This window comes from Drosophila virilis, chromosome X (genome assembly GCF_030788295.1).
Source record: "Drosophila virilis strain 15010-1051.87 chromosome X, Dvir_AGI_RSII-ME, whole genome shotgun sequence".
Classification (NCBI taxonomy): Eukaryota; Metazoa; Arthropoda; class Insecta; order Diptera; family Drosophilidae; genus Drosophila; species Drosophila virilis.
Genome location: NC_091543.1, coordinates 14,199,729 through 14,219,050, shown reverse-complemented (window position 1 = coordinate 14,219,050; position 19,322 = coordinate 14,199,729). Strand labels below are relative to the sequence as shown.

General features: G+C 46.2%; 1 protein-coding gene across 4 annotated transcripts; it reads right to left on the bottom strand.

Moving 5' to 3' along the window:
* Nucleotides 1-4,261: 4,261 nt before the first annotated feature.
* east (enhanced adult sensory threshold) lies at nt 4,262-19,057 on the bottom strand. 4 transcript variants are annotated; one of them, XM_070208569.1, is made up of 7 exons: nt 18,800-19,057; nt 11,979-15,618; nt 11,725-11,896; nt 10,801-11,037; nt 10,248-10,735; nt 9,971-10,140; nt 4,262-9,898 (listed from the first exon to the last, which is right to left on the bottom strand). In XM_070208569.1, the coding sequence occupies exons 2-7, from the start codon at nt 15,408-15,410 to the stop codon at nt 6,988-6,990; spliced, it is 7,410 nt and encodes a 2,469-aa protein (XP_070064670.1). In that variant the 5' UTR covers nt 15,411-15,618; nt 18,800-19,057; the 3' UTR covers nt 4,262-6,987. The 4 variants fall into 4 exon arrangements, with proteins under 4 accessions (XP_070064670.1, XP_070064701.1, XP_070064693.1 ...); XM_070208600.1 differs by having other exon boundaries at nt 9,971-10,137; XM_070208592.1 differs by lacking the exon at nt 18,800-19,057 and adding an exon at nt 17,509-17,627.
* Nucleotides 19,058-19,322: the final 265 nt, after the last annotated feature.

Genomic DNA, 19,322 nt, shown 5'->3' with positions numbered 1-19,322 from the left:
TATTACCCGAGATTTGATATCATTTTGGAACGTCATATCTCCGCGCGGAGCTATTATCCGAGATATTAAAAAAAATCATCGAAAAAGTTTCGATTTTAGCACCGACCTCGATTTTGAAAAAAAAAACCCTGATGATTTGGAATGTCATGTCTTCGCGCGGAGTTATGTCCTTTTGGAACGTCATATATCCGCGCGGAGCTATTATCCGAGATATTATGTCGTTTTGGAACGTCATATCTCCGCGCGGAGCTATTATCCGAGATATTATGTCGTTTTGGAACGTCATATCTCCGCGCGGAGCTATTATCCGAGATATTATGTCGTTTTGGAACGTCATATCTCCGCGCGGAGCTATTACCCGAGATATTAAAAAAAAATCATCGAAAAAGCTTCGATTTTCGCACCGACCTCGATTTTGAAAATAAAAAACCTTATCGTTTGGAATGTCATATCTTCGCGCGGAGTTATGTCGTTTTGGAACGTCATAGCTCCGCGCGGAGCTATTATCCGAGATACTATGTCGTTTTGGAACGTCATATCTCCGCGCGCAGCTATTACCCGAGATATTGAAAAAAATCATCGAAAAAGTTTCGATTTTCGCACCGACCTCGATTTTGAAAAAAAAAACCTTATCGTTTGGAATGTCATATCTTCGCGCGGAGTTATGTCGTTTTGGAACGTCATATCTCCGCGCGGAGCTATTATCTGAGATATTATGTCGTTTTGGAACGTCATATCTCCGCGCGGAGCTATTACCCAAGATTTGATATCATTTTGGAACGTCATATCTCCGCGCGGAGTTATGTCGTTTTGGAACGTCATATCTCCGCGCGGAGCTATTATCCGAGATATTACGTCGTTTTGGAACGTCATATCTCCGCGCGGAGCTATTATCCGAGATATTATGTCGTTTTGGAACGTCATATCTCCGCGCGGAGCTATTATCCGAGATGTTATGTCGTTTTGGAACGTCATATCTCCGCGCGGAGCTATTATCCGAGATATTATGTCGTTTTGGAACGTCATATCTCCGCGCGGAGCTATTATCCGTGATATTAAAAAAAATCATCGAAAAAGTTTCAATTTTAGCACCGACCTCGAGTTTGAAAAAAAAACCTGATGATTTGGAATGTCATATTTTCGCGCGGAGTTATGTCGTTTTGGAACGTCATATCTCCGCGCGGAGCTATTATCCGAGATATTATGTCGTTTTGGAACGTCATATCTCCGCGCGGAGCTATTATCCGAGATATTATGTCGTTTCGCAACGTCATATCTCCGCGCGGAGCTATTACCCGAGATATTAAAAAAAGTCATCGAAAAAGTTTCGATTTGAGCACCGACCTCGATTTTGAAAAAAAAACCTGATAATTTGGAATGTCATATTTTCGTGCGGAGTTATGTCGTTTTGGAACGTCATATCTCCGCGCGTAGCTATTATCCGAGATATTATGTCGTTTTGGAACGTCATATCTCCGCGCGGAACTATTATCCGAGATATTATGTCGTTTTGGAACGTCATATCTCCGCGCGGAACTATTACCCGAGATATTAAAAAAAGTCATCGAAAAAGTTTCGATTTTAGCACCGATCTCGATTTTGAAAAAAAAAAACCTGATGATTTGGAATGTCATATCTTCGCGCGGAGCTATGTCGTTTTGGAACGTCATATCTCCGCGCGGAGCTATTATCCGAGATATTATGTCGTTTTGGAACGTCATATCTCCGCGCGGAACTATTATCCGAGATATTATGTCGTTTCACAACGTCATATCTCCGCGCGGAACTATTACCCGAGATATTAAAAAAAGTCATCGAAAAAGTTTCGATTTTAGCACCGATCTCGATTTTGAAAAAAAAAAACCTGATGATTTGGAATGTCATATCTTCGCGCGGAGCTATGTCGTTTTGGAACGTCATATCTCCGCGCGGAGCTATTATCCGAGATATTATGTCGTTTTGGAAAGTCATATCTCCGCGCGGAGCTATTACCCGAGATTTGATATCATTTTGGAACGTCATATCTCCGCGCGGAGTTATGTCGTTTTGGAACGTCATATCTCCGCGCGGAGCTATTATCCGAGATATTATGTCGTTTTGGAACGTCATATCTCCGCGCGAAGCTATTACTCAAGATATTATGTCGTTTTGGAACGTCATATCTCCAGCGCGAAGCTATTATCCGAGATATTATGTCGTTTTGGAACGTCATATCTCCAGCGCGAAGGTATTACCCGAGATATTATGTCGTTTTGGAACGTCATATCTCCAGCGCGAAGCTATTAACCGAGATATTATGTCGTTTTGGAACGTCATATCTCCAGCGCGAAGCTATTATCCGAGATATTATGTCGTTTTGGAACGTCATATCTCCGCGCGGAGCTATTACCCGAGATTTGATATCATTTTGGAACGTCATATCTCCGCGCGGAGTTATGTCGTTTTGGAACGTCATATCTCCGCGCGGAGCTATTATCCGAGATATTATGTCGTTTTGGAACGTCATATCTCCGCGCGAAACTATTACTCAAGATATTATGTCGTTTTGGAACGTCATATCTCCGCGCGGAGCTATTACCCGAGATTTGATATCATTTTGGAACGTCATATCTCCGCGCGGAGTTATGTCGTTTTGGAACGTCATATCTCCGCGCGGAGCTATTACCCGAGATATTATGTCGTTTTGGAACGTCATATCTCCAGCGCGAAGCTATTAACCGAGATATTATGTCGTTTTGGAACGTCATATCTCCAGCGCGAAGCTATTATCCGAGATATTATGTCGTTTTGGAACGTCATATCTCCGCGCGGAGCTATTACCCGAGATTTGATATCATTTTGGAACGTCATATCTCCGCGCGGAGTTATGTCGTTTTGGAACGTCATATCTCCGCGCGGAGCTATTACCCGAGATATTATGTCGTTTTGGAACGTCATATCTCCAGCGCGAAGCTATTAACCGAGATATTATGTCGTTTTGGAACGTCATATCTCCAGCGCGGAGCTATTATCCGAGATATTATGTCGTTTTGGAACGTCATATCTCCGCGCGGAGCTATTACCCGAGATTTGATATCATTTTGGAACGTCATATCTCCGCGCGGAGCTATTATCCGAGATATTAAAAAAAATCATCGAAAAAGTTTCAATTTTAGCACCGACCTCGATGTTGAAAAAAAAAACCTGATGATTTGGAATGTCATATATTCGCGCGGAGTTATGTCGTTTTGGAACGTCATATCTCCGCGCGGAGCTATTATCCGAGATATTATGTCGTTTTGGAACGTCATATTTCCGCGCGGAGCTATTATCCGAGATATTATGTCGTTTAGCAACGTCATATCTCCGCGCGGAGCTATTACCCGAGATATTGAAAAAAATCATCGAAAAAGTTTCGATTTTCGCACCGATCTCGATTTTGAAAAAAACATGATGTAACCCCTTGCCATTTTGTCGATTTGGGTCAACATTTTGGATTTCCCTTTTTTAATGCCAATCGTTAGAACTGATCCTTACGTGTCAAAAATGGTATGAAATTCCAAAATCGGAGATTATTTGACGGAAATATTCCAAAAAATCATTAAAAACGTTGTCTTTACGAACTAATGGCTTTTTTGTCTTTAACATTTTTGAACCCATCGATTTTTAATTTGTTTGAATGCCAATTGATGGTAGGGATCCGTACGCATGCAAAAAGGTATAACATTTTAAAAACAGATAATTGCTCCGCGCGGAGATATGACGTTCCAAAACGACATAATATCTCGGTTAATAGCTCCGCGCGGAGATATGACGTTCCAAAACGACATAACTCCGCGCAAAGATATGACATTCCAAATCATCAGGTTTTTTTTTTCAAAATCGAGGTCGGTGCTAAAATTTAAATTTATATCGTATTGGTCTTTGATTTGTATAAAAGGCATCGAATATACGATTTCCAACAATATTTCGCAAGAGAAATTGCAAGTCCTCTAATGTCCACTCAAGTCTTATCTTTACAGTGTTTCTTTTGTGCAATACTGGATCAGCTATTACTTATCTGATTATATTCCCAATATTCCCTCTGCATGATCCTTACGCCAAAGTCTGTGGCCTCTAAAGCAATTCCTTGTAGGATTCTACGGATCTTCAATATAAAGTATAAATGGATCTGAAAGCTTTTCTTCTGAGTACACCAAGCTTTCAGCTATTTACCCTTAACACAATACCTTGAAATAGCTGAAAATCTCGTAAATAAAACCATGGTATATAGAATATAGTATTACTTATCGTAAGGGATTTATTCTGAAACGGTTTTTCTCTTTCGGTAACAAAAGACTGGAGATCGCAGCTAATTCGGATCTTTGCTTATGTTTAAAGAACTGAAACTAATGCATAAATAAATGTAAGTATAATTGGTATATAAGTTGTAATTAGTTTAAGTGCATAATACAATTCCCTTTCACACATACACATGCACACATGCACACACACACACACATTCGCACAAAAATAAAAAGCAAGCTCGTAAAGGCAAACGTGCATCAGTTTTGGTCCATTTTCGGGCACTTAGGACCCATGCCATATTTTGACACTGACACGCGGGACAGTTGAATAAGTACATATATATATATATATATATTTGTATATATATATATATATATATATATATGCACATGTGTATACATATAGATCTATAAATAAATATGCATGTACTCTCTTTATCATTTTTGGGTTTTCGTAGGCAAAACAACGACAACCGAAATATACTTAACATACATAATTTTTTGATTTTGTTTTCTGTTTGTTTATAAATACATTTTCAATGTTTCCAACAACAACAATTGAATTTCAATACATATATATGTATATATAGATATAACTATATATATATATATATATATATAACTATGCTTAACGAGCTAATTCACAATTATATCTCTGTTTAAAATATATTCAAATATATATTTATCTTTATATAATTTGTTTGTATTTTGAAAGCTTTCAATTTGAGTGCCATTTTGTATTGTTTTTCAATTTGTTTTGCTAATTGATTTGATCGTCTTGTTGCCCTATCGATAAGCGATAACGATAACGATAACAACCGAGGCCTAAAACTAGAAGCATGGCATTAAGAGCCGCAGTGAACGCGCTTGGAACGAAATGGAAATGAAAAGGAAACGGAACATGAAATCGTTGAAAATAATTTGTTTTTATATGTTTTTATTGATTATTTGTTGTGTTTTGTGTTTTCTTGTTGTTTACGTTTATGTCTGTATAAATATTTACAAATAATAATTGAAATGAAACATAAATTAGTTATATACTACATATATGTCTATATATGTATGTATGTATGCATGTATATGTATAATTGAAAAATAATTTCTATATGTAATTTAGGTATTTCCTTTCAACTCTTTTTCTTATGTTTTCTTTTCGAATTGTAGTCGCTGTGTAAGGTTGTAATTAAATAATATTAAAAAAAAAAGTTTATGCTTAAAAAGAAAAGTAACTATTTCTAGTGGTAAGTTAAAGTGTATGTATGCATGTGTGTGTGTGTGTGTCTGTGTGTGTGTGTAAATGAAGAAACCAAATGACAGACAGTTTAGACAGATTGCACAAACTAAAGCCCCGAAAGAGCATCCATGCGTAGCTCTAATAATACAATAAAGCCCCAGGAACCCAAGTCCAGCGACAACAGCTGGGCTCTGAGCCTAGGGTATTGGGAGGATGTACAAAAATGTGTTAATGATGATTGAATGATACAGATTTTGGCAGCATTTAGTTTGTGCACCAGCTTCTTTCCACACCAAATCTCTCTCTCTGTCTCTTTTCCCCTGTCCTTAAACAACTCGCATCTGTCTATGAATATGTATATATATATATATAGATATATATATATATATATATTACTATATATTGTATGCCTGTATGCTAGCCACTAGCAATTTGGTATCTATAATACACGAATGCCCAGTTTGTTTTCCTTACTCTTGCTTGATGTGCATTAAAATCGAATAAAAAAATATATATATATATGCATGTATGCGGAGGAGATATATGTATGTAAATATATATATATATATATTTATGTATATAGTATTAATGTATGGTATATATCTGTTCTGTTCTATCGCGTAACGATGTTAACTTTAAAGGCTCACTTAAGTAAGAAAAAAAAAACATGATCAATTAGTTAAAACACATGCCCCCCAACTAATATAATACTAAACACTACCAAGTATATGTGCCTACCCTCTATATAGATATATCGATATATATATATAGACTATAAAACGCATAACTAAGTCTAATGCAGCAGCAAATCGTTTTGTTTCTTTACTTTTCTGTTTTGTTTGATTGCCTGCTTTCTCCTTGCTGCAGTTCCCCGACTCTCGCCTTCTCTTTCGCATCTATTTGTATAGTTTTCAACTCTAGCTGTATATATGTATATATATATATATATATATATATATATATTTATATATACATATATATATGTGTGTGTTTATGGTATACTCTTATGCGTAACCCTAGTACTCTCTATATTTAAGTTTTTGCATGTTGTTTTGTTTTATTTTTCATTTTCGTGTTCCCTTTTTCTTCTGCGCATCTTCGCTTATCTTGTGGTTGTTCTTATGGAATATATATATATATGTATATATATATATATGTTTTATTCTAAAACCTAATCAAAAAACACCCTGACTCTGATCTCTGATCCATCCAATCTACCTCCCTTCATCTGTCTCTCTCTCTCTCACACTCTCACTCTCTCTCCGTCTCTGTCTCTGTCTCTATCTCGCTCTTTCTCGCTTATATTATTATATATCTTTTAAAATGCATTTGCTTTTGCTTGTTATTCTCCTGCTCCTGCTTCTTCTTCTGCTCCTGTTCCGCCTCGTTGTGGTTTCGCTTATGCTTATTAGTTTCTGGTTGATTCGCTTTTCTCTCACTGGCAGGATTGAGTTCTAACTGTAGTTGCTTCAGGCATCGGGCCAATCATCAATCTTTGTGCCCGCCAGCATCATTGGCTGCTGTTCCTCCTAATCCTCCGCCGCCGCCGCCGCCGCCCATGTGCTGTGGTATCACCGTGAGACTTTTGGGTATCTTGGACATGATAACATTGTCGATGAGCTTCTGTTGCTGCTGTTGCTGCTGCTGTTGCTTCAACGTAAATGTGATGCCACCCAATCCTCCTCCTCCTCCGCCGCCCGCAGAGCTCGTTGCCGTCGCCGGCTTGGCCGTCAGATGCGGGAATTTATTGGCTGCTGCCGCTGCGGCGGCGGCGGCAGCACCATTCAATATATACTGATTGGCATCGGGAAAGTTCTTCCACAGCCAGGAGCTATTGCTATCCAGGCTGACGCTGCTGTTGTTTGCCGCCGCCGCCGCAGCCGTTGCGGCTGCCGCTGCCAGCGCATTGCTGAGCATCGGCTGAAAGCTGGCTGGCGATGACTGCGTCTGTGACTGTGATTGTGACTGGGCACCACCAGCTGTTCCACTGGCATTCTGTGGATTGCTCAGCGGCGGCATGGGCTTCGGTGCGAGCCGTGCCAGTCGCAATGCGCTGCCGGCGGCAACTCCGCCCGGCTGCAGCGTTGGCAGCTGCTGATGTTTGTGTTGCTGTTGTTTGTGTTGTTGTTGTTGTTGCTGCTGTTGTTGATGTTGTTGATGTTGTTGATGATGTTGTTGATGTTGCAGCTGTTGTTGATGTTGCTGTTGGAGCTGCTGCAGCTGCTGGCGTGCAGTTTGCTTGGGTGCATCTATTTTGGCCATGTCGCGCAAGAGCTTCTCACGCCGCAAGATGCACATGCGATTGTAGTCAATGATTGAGATGAGGTATGGCTTGCCACCGGACTGGACCTGCACCTGAGCGGGCAGACGTCGCCCGTCGGCTGTTTGGAACAGCGTTGGCGACTTACTCGGCACCTTGTGCTGCTCCTTGAGCGGTATCAGCGTCGGCTTCCAGCTCTTGCTCTCGTGCCGCTCCTGCGGCGTCAGCTTATCCGGTAGCATAATCACACTGGGCGCACCAGATCCCGAACCTGGGCCTAAGCCCCCGCCCGCACCTGAGCCTGATCCTGAGCCCCCGCCGGCTGCGCGCGGCAGCTGCAGCCGTTTGCCCGCCAGCGTCGGCAGCGTGGCGGCACTTGCCGAATTGGCGGCACTCGTGCGGCGACGCTGCAGACTAATCAGCTCCGGCGGCGAACTGAGCAGCTGCGCCACATTGGGCGGCGGTTTTGGTGTCGGCTGCTGTTGTAGAATTGTGGTCGCGGCGTTGGCCAACATCGGCTTGGACTTCGGCTGCTGCTGCTGCTGCTGCGGCAGCTCGTTGTGGCAATGGCTGCTCACCAGCTTGTTGGCCATGTCCAGTAGCTTGTGCGGTTTCTCGTTGGATGCAGACGCCGATTTGTGATTGGAATGCGACTGCGACTGCTGCTGCTGCTGTTGCTGCTGTTGCTGTTGTTGCTGTTGTTGTTGTTGGTGCTGACTGGTTGCGAGCGGCACAATTTCCACCGCCTTGTTTATGCCGAGCAGATTGGTCTTGAGTATGCTGCGGCTATTGGACACATTGGTGGGCACCAGCGGAGGCGCATCCTTGGCTTGCAGAGCCGCTTTCACCGGCGACGATTCCTCACCGACAGCTGCTGCTGCTGCTGGCGTCGCTGTAGCCGTTGTTCCAGTCGCTCCAACTGCGGCTTTGGCGCTGTCTTTGGGTCGCGCTATTATGGTTACCGCATTGGAGCTGAGCTGCTTGGTCAGCTTGTCTACGGAGACAGTGCGCAGTCGGTCCAGAGGCAACAGTCCGCACTCTGGCGCATAGTCGGCCGCATCCTCCTTGTCCGCATCCTCGTCATCGTCATCATCATCGTTCAGCTCCACCAACGGAATAATGGGCTCTGGCTGCCCAGACGGCTGTTCCATGCCGCTGTTATTGCTGCCTTGGGGCGTGGTCAGAGCATTGGCGAGCACACTGCTGCTGCCGCTGTTGCTGTTGTTGTTGTTGTTGTTGTTGCTGTTGTTGCTGGTGCTGGCATTAGGCGAACAGGATAGACTGGCATTGGCTGGCGGGTTGGCAGCATTCGGTGAGGAGGAGGAGTAGGAGGAGCAGGAGGAGGAAGCGACAACGGCGGCGGCATTTGTCTTGGCATTACTTTGGAAGCCACCGCAATGACCATGATCATAGGAATTGAGACGCTGTCGCACGGTCTGCGTATAAACGCTGGCATTGGAGGAGGCGTGCGCGGCAAGCACGAGGTCGCCATTGCGATAATACTTCTCCAGCAGTATGAGATGACGCAAAAAGGAGCTCTGATTGCCGTACGGCTTTTGCAGCTCCTCCCAGAGGCGGCGCGTCGGCTCGTCGTACTGCAGGAACGTTTGGACGCGCGTCCAGCCCTCCGGCGTGCGCTGGCTGCTGCTGCTGCCGAAGGGCACCTTAAACTGCACGCCCAGATCCTCCTCGCCGTGGAAAAGTTCACGCATCGAGATGTTCGGATTGCCGCGCAGCACATTCGAGATGTCGGCACCGGCCTTGCCCTTAGCATTGGCATTGGTATTGGCAATTGCATTGACATTCGCATTGGAATTGGAATTAGAGTTGCCTGGGGCTGTGGCTGTAGCTGTCGCATCACCAGCCAAATTCTGCTGAAGTATGGCCTGCAGCTTAGACATTTGTTTGCTGGCGCTCACCGCATGCCCGATGGGCGTTGTTGAGGAGCTGCTCGAATTGGAATCCGTGGGCCCATCATAGTCCACCACCATGGGCATTTCGCTGGAGGCATCATCACAGGCGCTGGCAGCTGGAGCCGTGCCGGCGCCCGTTGAGGCACTGCAGCCGGCGTTGGCATCCTCCTCATCCACCTCAGAGGCCTCGTTGCTGGCATCCTGCAGATTGTGCACCTTAAGGAGCCTGTAAAATCGAGAAACCCGATTAATAATCGGAGAACAGCAAGTCACATTCTGCAGCCAATCGCTCGCTCACCTCTTGCGATAGTTCTTTACAAACTCGGCCTTCTGTGACTTGGTGCTGTCCGGCGGTTTCATCAGCAGATTGGCAAAATAGCGACACAGCTTGCAGACGGCGGTGCCAACGCCCAGCTGCACGGGTATGCCCATTTCGGAAAGCGCCTTCTCCAAGCGATCCGTGTCCTGCTGAGAAATGGAATGCCATGAAGTTCAAAATTGACAGAGAAAGAGAAAGATGGAGGAATAGAGAGGGAGAGAGAGAGAGAGAGAGTAAGAGAGGGGTGGATGCTTACCGAGGTAATGTGGTACATGTGATTCTTGCCCAGACGACGCTTGCAGAGCACACAGCCGGACGACTGGATGACCGTATTGTAGTGGGGCTCACAGAGCCAGACGCTCGAGGTACCCGCCGGAATCTCGAAGTTGAGCAGGCACTTCTTGACGCTCTTGCGGACGCACTTGCGCCGCAGCGAATGGCTGGCCGCATCCGCGCAATCTTTGACAGCGCAAACACGCTGCGCCGCCGATCCGGAGACGGCGCCTGACGAGGTCGTTGCAAACTCCGCATCGCCAGCATCTCCCGTGAAATGTTTGTCCATGCTGTTGCCATTGCCGCCACCCACGCCACCGGCGGTGTTGCTCCCATTGTTGTTGTTGTTGCCCGTCTCGAGGTGGCCGGGCGCCGAGAGACGCTTCTTGTAGGAAGGCGCATTGGCGCGACGATCCACATGGCGAAAGCAGGCGTCGCACAGGCAATTGTCCACCGTCAGCTTCTCCTCGTCTGCGGCACAAAACGTATCAGTATAAAAAAAAATACAATTCTAGTTAAAGGCTCGTGCAACTTACTTGCAAGTATCTTCTGCTGGCGCTCCACGGACTTGATCTGGCCGACGTGACAGGGCGTATCGTATAGTCCAAATTTGCCGCTGCAATAGTAGCACTGATCCTCGCACAGGCGACCCGGATGAAATTTGAACGAGGATGCCTTCTCCGGTATCAGAATCTTCTCTTTCTCATCCTTCTTCACCATCTGATAGAAGCCGTGCTCCACTTGACCGCCATGACCCTCCGAATGCGACGAATCTGTGTGTATGCGTGCGCGTATATAAATATATATATATTTAGATGTGTATACATTAAATATGTGGGCGTGGCAGACATTTAACATAGCAAAATGCCAACATAAGATACCCTTTAAAAAAAAAAATTTTAATAAAACTTATTTAGAAGGATTTTTGGAATACCCAATTCCAATGATGACGACAGACAGACGATGGCTAGGCTCAAGAGATTCGTGATCATGCAAGGATGTCTCCTTGCAACCGGATTCTGGTTCAAATCTTGTTCTTTATAATATCTTCACTTTAATTTAACAATTGAACTTTTCATCAATAAAAAAAAAACAACAATTGAGTCCAGTTATATATACTTCGGGGCTGAGTCTCCCTAAAGAGTAATTTATGTTGAGCCAAACTACTTTAGAATCAAATTATGATTCGGTTTAGGTTTCAGTTCGGCTAACTGATTTGGTTTAAAGTTCAGTTCGGTTAAACAATAAATGAATGAGCCAGAAAGTCTGTTTGCAGGCAATGTGATCAGAGACAACTGCTGCTTCTGCGCTGGACTCAGTTGAGATTGGTTTGGCCAGGTCGAAGACTTGTAACTGATAAGTAAGCCAGATGAGCCAGCCCCCCTCCAGAGCCAAATCAAAAGCAAACAAAACGAAGCAAACACAAAAACAAGTTCAACACCAAAACACTCGGCACCAACCCAGGCAACTTCTGGAGGACGCGTTGTTGTTGTTGTGCTGTTTCTGTTGTTGTTGCTGCTGATTGCTGCTGCTGTTGTTGTTGTTGTGGTTGTTAGTGTGGCTAAAACGATTAGTTGTCTTGCGGCCCAGGTTACCCGAATTCAAATTGTTTCGATTGATCGCACCTTCGTTCTGCAAATGGAATTAGAAGTAATAGAAGGAGACGCACGAATTAGCATTTATTGTTGCGATTGTCTCTGTTGCGTCTGCTTACCTCGTTCTGTATGGTGTAGTAGGAGTCCTCGGCATGGGCGCCATGCTGATCGGCAGCACGGTCGGCAGTGCCGTGTCCGCGTGCGCGTCCCTTTTGGAATGTCATCTTGAGCGACTGGCGACGCACACCGTGCGCCGAGCTGGCCGCTGCGCCAGCGATGCCGCCTTTGCGTGTCGCGCTGCCCATGCTGCTGGCAGCAGCAGCAGCTGCCGTTGTGCTGATGCCAGCGACAGGGCCGCCATGGATAACTGTGCCGGTGGGCACGCCCGTGGCGCCGCCGGCGCCGCCATTGCTGCTGCGATTCAGCTTGATGACCGTCTTTAGGGTGCCGCTGGACTCGATGTGCGCGGCGCTGCCACCTTTCCCCGCTGACCGCTTGCCGGTCTGCTGCTGCTGCTGTTGTTGTTGATGCTGATGCTGCTGCTGCTGTTGCTGTTGGTGGACGGCGCGCGTGTGCGTGTGTATGTACTCCTGACGCAGCTGCTCGGCGGCCTGGTGGGTCAGCAGGCCGAGATGCTGCAGATGGCGCTCCTTTTCGCGGCGCAGCTCATCGTCGCCATCCGTCAGCTTTTTGAGTTTGCCATTGGCCTCAGTTTTGGGCAGTTGCTTCTGCTCGGCTGCGACGGCGGCCAGCGGCTTCTCCTCCTCCAGGTCGGCCAGATCCTGTTCGAGCTTTGCGGCGGTGCCATCTTCTGTCTTAAGCGCCAGTTCCAGTGCCATGACGGCATCTGGACTGACCGCAGATGCAACAGCAACGGCAATGGCATCTGTTGTGGCCGTGGACACATTCTCCTTGTTCTCCTCGGGATATTCGGCGCAGTCTTCGGTTAGGATTTGCATGTCGGTGTCATCATCTGCCACAGCATTCGCTTCAGCTTCCTGCTCCTCGGTCAATGGCTCCACCTCCAAGGTGAGCACCATTTCAGCGGGCAGCTTCTTTTCGGTTTGCACATCCAGCTCCGCCGCCAACTGGGCCGTATCACATTCAATGGTTGCCAATGTCGACTGCTGCTGCTGCTGCTGCTGCTCGTGGTCCTGCTCCTGCTGGAGCTTGCTGGCGCTTAGCGCGTTACCGCTGGCATCCACGACGCCCTCCTTGGCCAGCTGCTCCATAATCTCGCTTTCGAAGTCATCATAGTCATCTGCCTTGGCTGGCAGCTCCTCGACCTCACCGTTAAGCTCGACCGGCGAGCTGACAGCATCAACTACTGCTGCTGCTGCCGCCGCTCCAGCTGCTGCTGTTGGCTTTTGTGCCTCCTGCTCCGTCTCATCGCCGCTTTCGTCCACGCGCAGCTCACCCATGCTCCCAGCATAGGAGTCGTTCAGTTTACCCTCCGGCTCCGTCTCTGCCTCCGTTTCGAGCTCAATTACAAGCCCGTCTCCCGGAGGAGGCTCCTCTTCATCGGGAGGTGCTGCTATCGCCGCAGTTGCTGTTTGCGTCTCGCTGGCAATTTGCACAATCTCGCCCAGCTCCGGGTCCTTCTCGATGCCCAGATTGTTGGCCAGAAACTCGGGCTTCTTGTAGAACTGCTTAACACTAATGGCGCTGACACCTTCACTGATCATCTCGGGGCTCAGCGAGGGCGCCTTGCCAGCCTCATTCGATTCAGTTTCGGCTTCGGCTTCACCCTCGCCCTCGGCCGGGACGCCAACGATCTGCTGCTGCAGTGCATCCTCAGTGCTTTTCACCGTTTCTGTATCCACGGTCAACGGCTCAGTGCCATTGGCAGCCGCTGCAATCGAGGTGGAGGCCTGCGCCTGCTCGGCGAGCTCAGAGTCCGGCTCTGCGATCTTGGCAACCGCATCGAGACTCTCGTCGAAATCGAGCGCCAATTTCTCCTGCTTGATCTCCGTGGCGGCCAGCAGCAAATCGTCCATGGAGGTGGAGGTCAGACTGTCCTTGGAGTCCTCATCGCCAGCAGCGCCGCCAGCAGAACTGGCGGCCAGCGAACTGGAGCTGGCAGATGCCGCCTTGGCGGCCAGCAGGCTGCGATTTGCCGAGCCCACGCGGCGCCGCTTTGGCGGCGTTGGCTCCGCAGGCGTTGTCGTTGTTGTCGCGGCCAACAAGCCCGGCGAGCCCGCCTTGCTGTGCCGTGTTGCGCGCGTGCTGGCAGCGCTGGCTGTGGCGGTGGGTGTTCCCTTAGTTTGCGGCCTGCCGCGTCCGCGTCGATTGGCTGATTGCGGCGTGGGCGTGGCAGCAGGTGATTGCGGCTCCTCGCTGTCCGGCGGCTCCAGTTTAATGCTCAACGCGCTGGATTTGGCCTCATCCGCGGCACTCGTGGTCTCGGACTCATCCTCATCATCCTTGACCTCAACCTTGGCGTACTTGAGGCCCAGTTCGGCGTCATCGTCGGAGCGCTTACGCTTGAGCAGCTGCTCCTTGGTTGGCTCTGGCGGCGCTGGCTTTTTTCGACGGCCGCGCGCAGGCAGCTGTGGCTCGTTGTTTACCGTCGATGACTGGCGGCGATTGCGGGTGACGCGCGTGTTGTTGTTGTTGTTGGCCAGCGCCAGCTCCTGGGCGTGCGCTTTGCGTGTGACGCGATTGCACGTGGTTGGAGTTGATGCTGTTGCTGTTGTTGTTGTTGTTGTTGTCGCTGCTGTTGCCGGCGTTGTGGGCGTGGGTGTTGTTTCCTTCTCCCTCTCCTTATCTTTGGAGTCCTTTGGGGTATCCTTGGCGTCCTTCTCCTTTTCGCTTAGCTTTGTATTGGCATTGTCTTTTGTGTCTTTCGTTTCCTTCGGCTCTTTTGCTGCCTGATCCTGCTCCTGCCCCTGCTCATCAAGTTCCATGGCATCGCTGGACTCCTCCTTGACCAGCAGCTCATCCGCTGGCTTTGCGGCTACTTCTTTGGCTTCTTTTAGCTCCTTGATGGACTTGCGGCCGCGTATTATCGGCAGATTGCCGCTTTGCCGCTCCGCTGAGCCCTTTCTTTGGCTGCTGCCACTGGGCAGCTCCTCGTTATCGCTGCTAGCTGCCGTTCCCGCTGCCGCTGCCACCGTCGCCGCCGGCTCAAGTGTCTCTCGCGCATCTCGCTTGCTCGTCGGCGAAGAGCTGTGCAGCAGCAAAGGCGACGAGTGACGTGTCACGCGCACATTTTTGGCGGCCAGTGCCTCGGAGCATGACTTGCGCGGCGTGCCGCATTCTGCGATCAGTGGCGAGGGATCACTATGCCGTTCTATCAGGTCAGTGTCCTGGTCTTTATTCTTATCCGTTTCCTGTTCGGCTTCATCAGCTGGAGCAGCTGCCTCAGCTGCATCTCCAGCTGACGCTGATGCTGCTGTGGCTGCTGTTGATGCATCCCCAGCTGCTGCTCCATCCTCGCCTGGGGCCGCTTCCAGCTCAAGTGTGGGCGATGCATTATTATTATCAGGCTTTGCTCCTGCTCCGGCTCCTACTCCCGCTCCCGCTCCCACTGCTGGCTTGCGCGCCGACATCCTCGATCCGTCACTGGGCTGTGCTGGTGACGCTGCTGTCGACGAGGTCGACGCTCCTATTTTGAGGCTTGCGCTTTGTCGGTCGCCAGCTGCTCCACCAGCTCCAGCTGCAGCTTTTGCTGCTCGCGTTCAGCCTGAATCTCGCAAATCTCTAGCTGCACTTTTACACACTTTAAGTCGTTATGATTTGGTCCCATTTGTTGACTACCTGTCAATTAAATATATTTGAATAAAGAAATACATTAGCACTTGTGCACTTCAAGATAAATAGTTCTTATATGATATCAAAGCGGAGCAGAGGCCATTTTCCCGCTTCCTTTAGAAAGGACGAAAAGAAAATCTTTCAAGCGGATGTATTTTCCACGCAAAAGAACTGAAAGAGGAAATACCCATAAAATTTTGTTGTTTAATAGATATAATATACCTTTTTTTGAAACAAGTAACCTAAATAAATATTTTACCGACTTACTGATTCATATTTTCGCGTATATAATTAACAAATCTAGATTAATAATAACTCAATTATTTTATATTCAAGTAGACATTTAAAAATTAAAATTTTTTTTTGTGCTTGATTTACGAGGGATATCACCACTAATAAGACAGATAGTAAAAATCTTAAGATTTTAACCTTTTTCAAGGACTCCAAATATAAATCTTAAAATATATATATATATATACATGTGGCTAAGAAACGTTAATATCGTCACAAGACATAACGTTCACTTATTTGGTTAAGGCCATAGTTTAATTAAGGCTTTCCCTTGGTGCAGATTTTAATAAACAAATATTACGCATACGCCATGTGGCGGTTAATTCGCTGACAGAAGACACAACACGGACAAAAGGCGAGCCAACAGGCAGCAGGAGCAGGAAAGGGAAGCGTAGAAAGCGGTGTTAGAAGAACTGCAAAATACACACACGTCCCATTGTGACTGTCAATTACACCCCGTTAACGCTTGCTGTCCCCCCCCTCTCCTCCTCCTCCCCTACTCCCTCGCATGCGAGGCAGCCAAAAGGCAAAACGAGTTTGAAAGCAGCAGCAGCAACAACAACAACAACAACAACAAGAGCAGCAGCTGCTGGGGCTGTCTAAAGAAACTAACATTACGAGCTGCCGAGAGAGCTGCGTGCATAGCGCCATTCAAATTGTGAGCGCAGCAAATTCATAGGCAGCAGGCGAATTTGGAGCGTCGCTGCTGGCGTCAACTGCGGGCGAGAGCACATTGCGAATTACAGAAAACAAACAGAAAAAAAAAATAAGGAACGATTGCTATTTGTCATTTCGGCTACTGATCCTGTCACTTTATTGTACGCAGCAAGCACAGTGACGACGCGCGTGCGAGATGACAGGCGCCATTTTTGTGCGCTGCCTGTCGATGAAGAGAGCAAAAACCCAAGCCCAAGAGAGCGAATGAATTGGTTTCTTAAATTGTTGTTGGCAAAATGCAAGCAGTTGGGCGCAATAATTTCCATTTGCAGCGAAAATTGAGCACACAAAACACGACCTTCGCCTGGTCTGTGCAATTCTTGGGCTGCAATTGTATAAGCAGAGCAGCACAGGAGAAAATGGGCCTTCATTTCCCACTTCCACTTACACAAGTATAGAGCACAAAACGGATTTAACGACACTGGCACATACACGTACACACTGGGTACGCGCTCACAATCGCACACACACTAGCGCAAGCAGTACGCTTCTCATCGTAAAATGACAAGCCGATGCCGCCACCACCCTCTGCAACGAAGGCGGTGGAAGTAGAAACACAAATGACAGCGACAACAAACAGCGAATAAAGGAAACAAAAGAAAATCGCAAATAACAAAATCAAAATGAAGTATACATATTAATGCACAAAACAAAAAACAAAAAAAAATGGTATCGACACGCACACATTTAGAATTGCATTATAGGCTTTACATTAAGCATGCCAAAAAAGAAAAAATTAAAATTAATAGAATTGAACCGAAATGCAGTTGTAAACACACTTACAAGCACACGCGCACGTAGCAGCCGCAGTCCCGGGGCTTTGGCATATTCTAGCTTGCTTTCTTCTCATTCAGTTTTATTTACGCTAACCAAATTTACGACACTTACTTTATATTACTTTCGGATAAAATAACAACCATTAAGTATTGCTTAAAATATTGCTCCGTTTGATCAAATCTGGCTTCTGCTTGTGTGCTGCACAGCGTTGCCGCACGCAGGGATGTAGGGGTAAAAAATATCGATAGCAACAATAGTATCGTGCACAACACATCGATACACAAAATTTGGCCGTATCGATGTTTTATGGCTGCGGCAATTGCTGCAATTTGCAAATATTAAATCGAATTCGAATGGATCGCTAAGAGGCAACTGAAACAAGTTAGCAAAACCAAACTGCAAACGTAGTATTGTATATATTCATTGGATAACATTAGAATTTGTTTGATTCGTTTTTATGAGCGTCGCACGTGCCGCGTTTGCCGATTGGGCGAAACTGGATCACCACTGGATAAGGTGTGTGGGTGCCGGGAGGGGTAAATGCCGCCTAATTTAAAAAAATAATTGCACGCAGATCGTAGGAAACTAGCAGAAATTAAAAATTATTATATATGTTATAATATTAAGTTGATTTTAATTTATGCTCATATAATTTGCAAACAAACGAAAATGTAAACAAATAAATTGTAGAAATTGACAACTGTGTTGAACAATTTGTTTGTTTTTGTTTTTACACAGCACATTTCAATATAAGGACTTGCCAAATTCGACAATAACATTTGGTCACACTGAAGGCGCCTTAATTAGCACTTTGAATGTGAATAAATCAAAATAAATGAATGTGTAACTTAAGTATACAAAAGGTTTAGTTTCGCTTAGATTGAATTTAAGATTTAAATGAAAAACCCATAATAATACAATTCCAGAGCAAGCACAAGTCTGGACGCTGCGGCCAGATAGGTGGGCTAAACACGCCAGCAGGTGGCCGGGTTAAGATATGTAATGAAACGACAGCAACGGAGATTCACCTGCCGCATGTGGCACAAATGAAACGAGGATAAACATTTCAGAGGTTGCACCATTTGATTATTTGCAATTTGTTTTGGATAAATTAATTGGCAAATTTAATTGAATTTTAAGCTTTGTTTTGTTTTCGTTGCATTTTTGGTCAATTTGTTTGGGTTTGCAGCAATTTAAAATATTTTGATTTTCATTTTAATTATGCATGGGAGCATTTTTGTTTGCGAATGATTTGCCATATACGCATACTTGCAAAGATATGCATGTATGTGTGCATGTACATAAACAGCTCTCGCACGTACACACTCGCAGCACATGCACACACTCACACAAACACATAGTGGCACACAACAGGGCACATAGCCACAACGACGATACTTACTTAATTCTCTTTTTTTTCAGAGTCGCCTTCGCATCATTTGCGAATTTTCCGCATTTATTGTTATTCAATTGTACCGAAATCAATTCGAATTCGTATTAGAATTCAAAGTCGATGGAAACGCGGTCAGTTTTATATACAAAATGTACGAAAAAACTGCACAATCCAAAGCAGAGAAAAACAAAAAAAAAATAATAATAATAAAATAAAATGCAGAACCCGAACCGACAGAGTTGTGAACGCAAACACGGTACGAAGTGAAATAACAAGGCAAAATGGCAGCGCACAACATGCCAAAGAGAGCGAGAGCGGACAAGAGAACAAGAGAGCGTCACAGCGGCGAATACATATTTCGCCGCCGACTCTGACTCGACCACATGTAAGTGCTATCTCCGAGATACATTTATACCCTACGCACTAGCCCAGACTTAGAAAGCGCCGCGGCAAAATCGCGATCCATAAAAAGGACACAAACAGTATATTTTTTAAACACCCAGTAACTTACAATCTTTAAATATCGCCGGAC

Bases quoted from the DNA above. Each gene is read 5' to 3' on its own strand.
- east (XM_070208569.1), bottom strand. From the start codon at position 15,410: ATGTCGGCGCGCAAGCCAGCAGTGGGAGCGGGAGCGGGAGTAGGAGCC. The intron at 11,897-11,978 runs GTAAGCAGACGC...TTCCATTTGCAG, and splicing joins ACTACACCATACAGAACGAG to AACGAAGGTGCGATCAATCG. The intron at 10,736-10,800 runs GTAAGTTGCACG...TTTGTGCCGCAG, and splicing joins CCAGCAGAAGATACTTGCAA to ACGAGGAGAAGCTGACGGTG.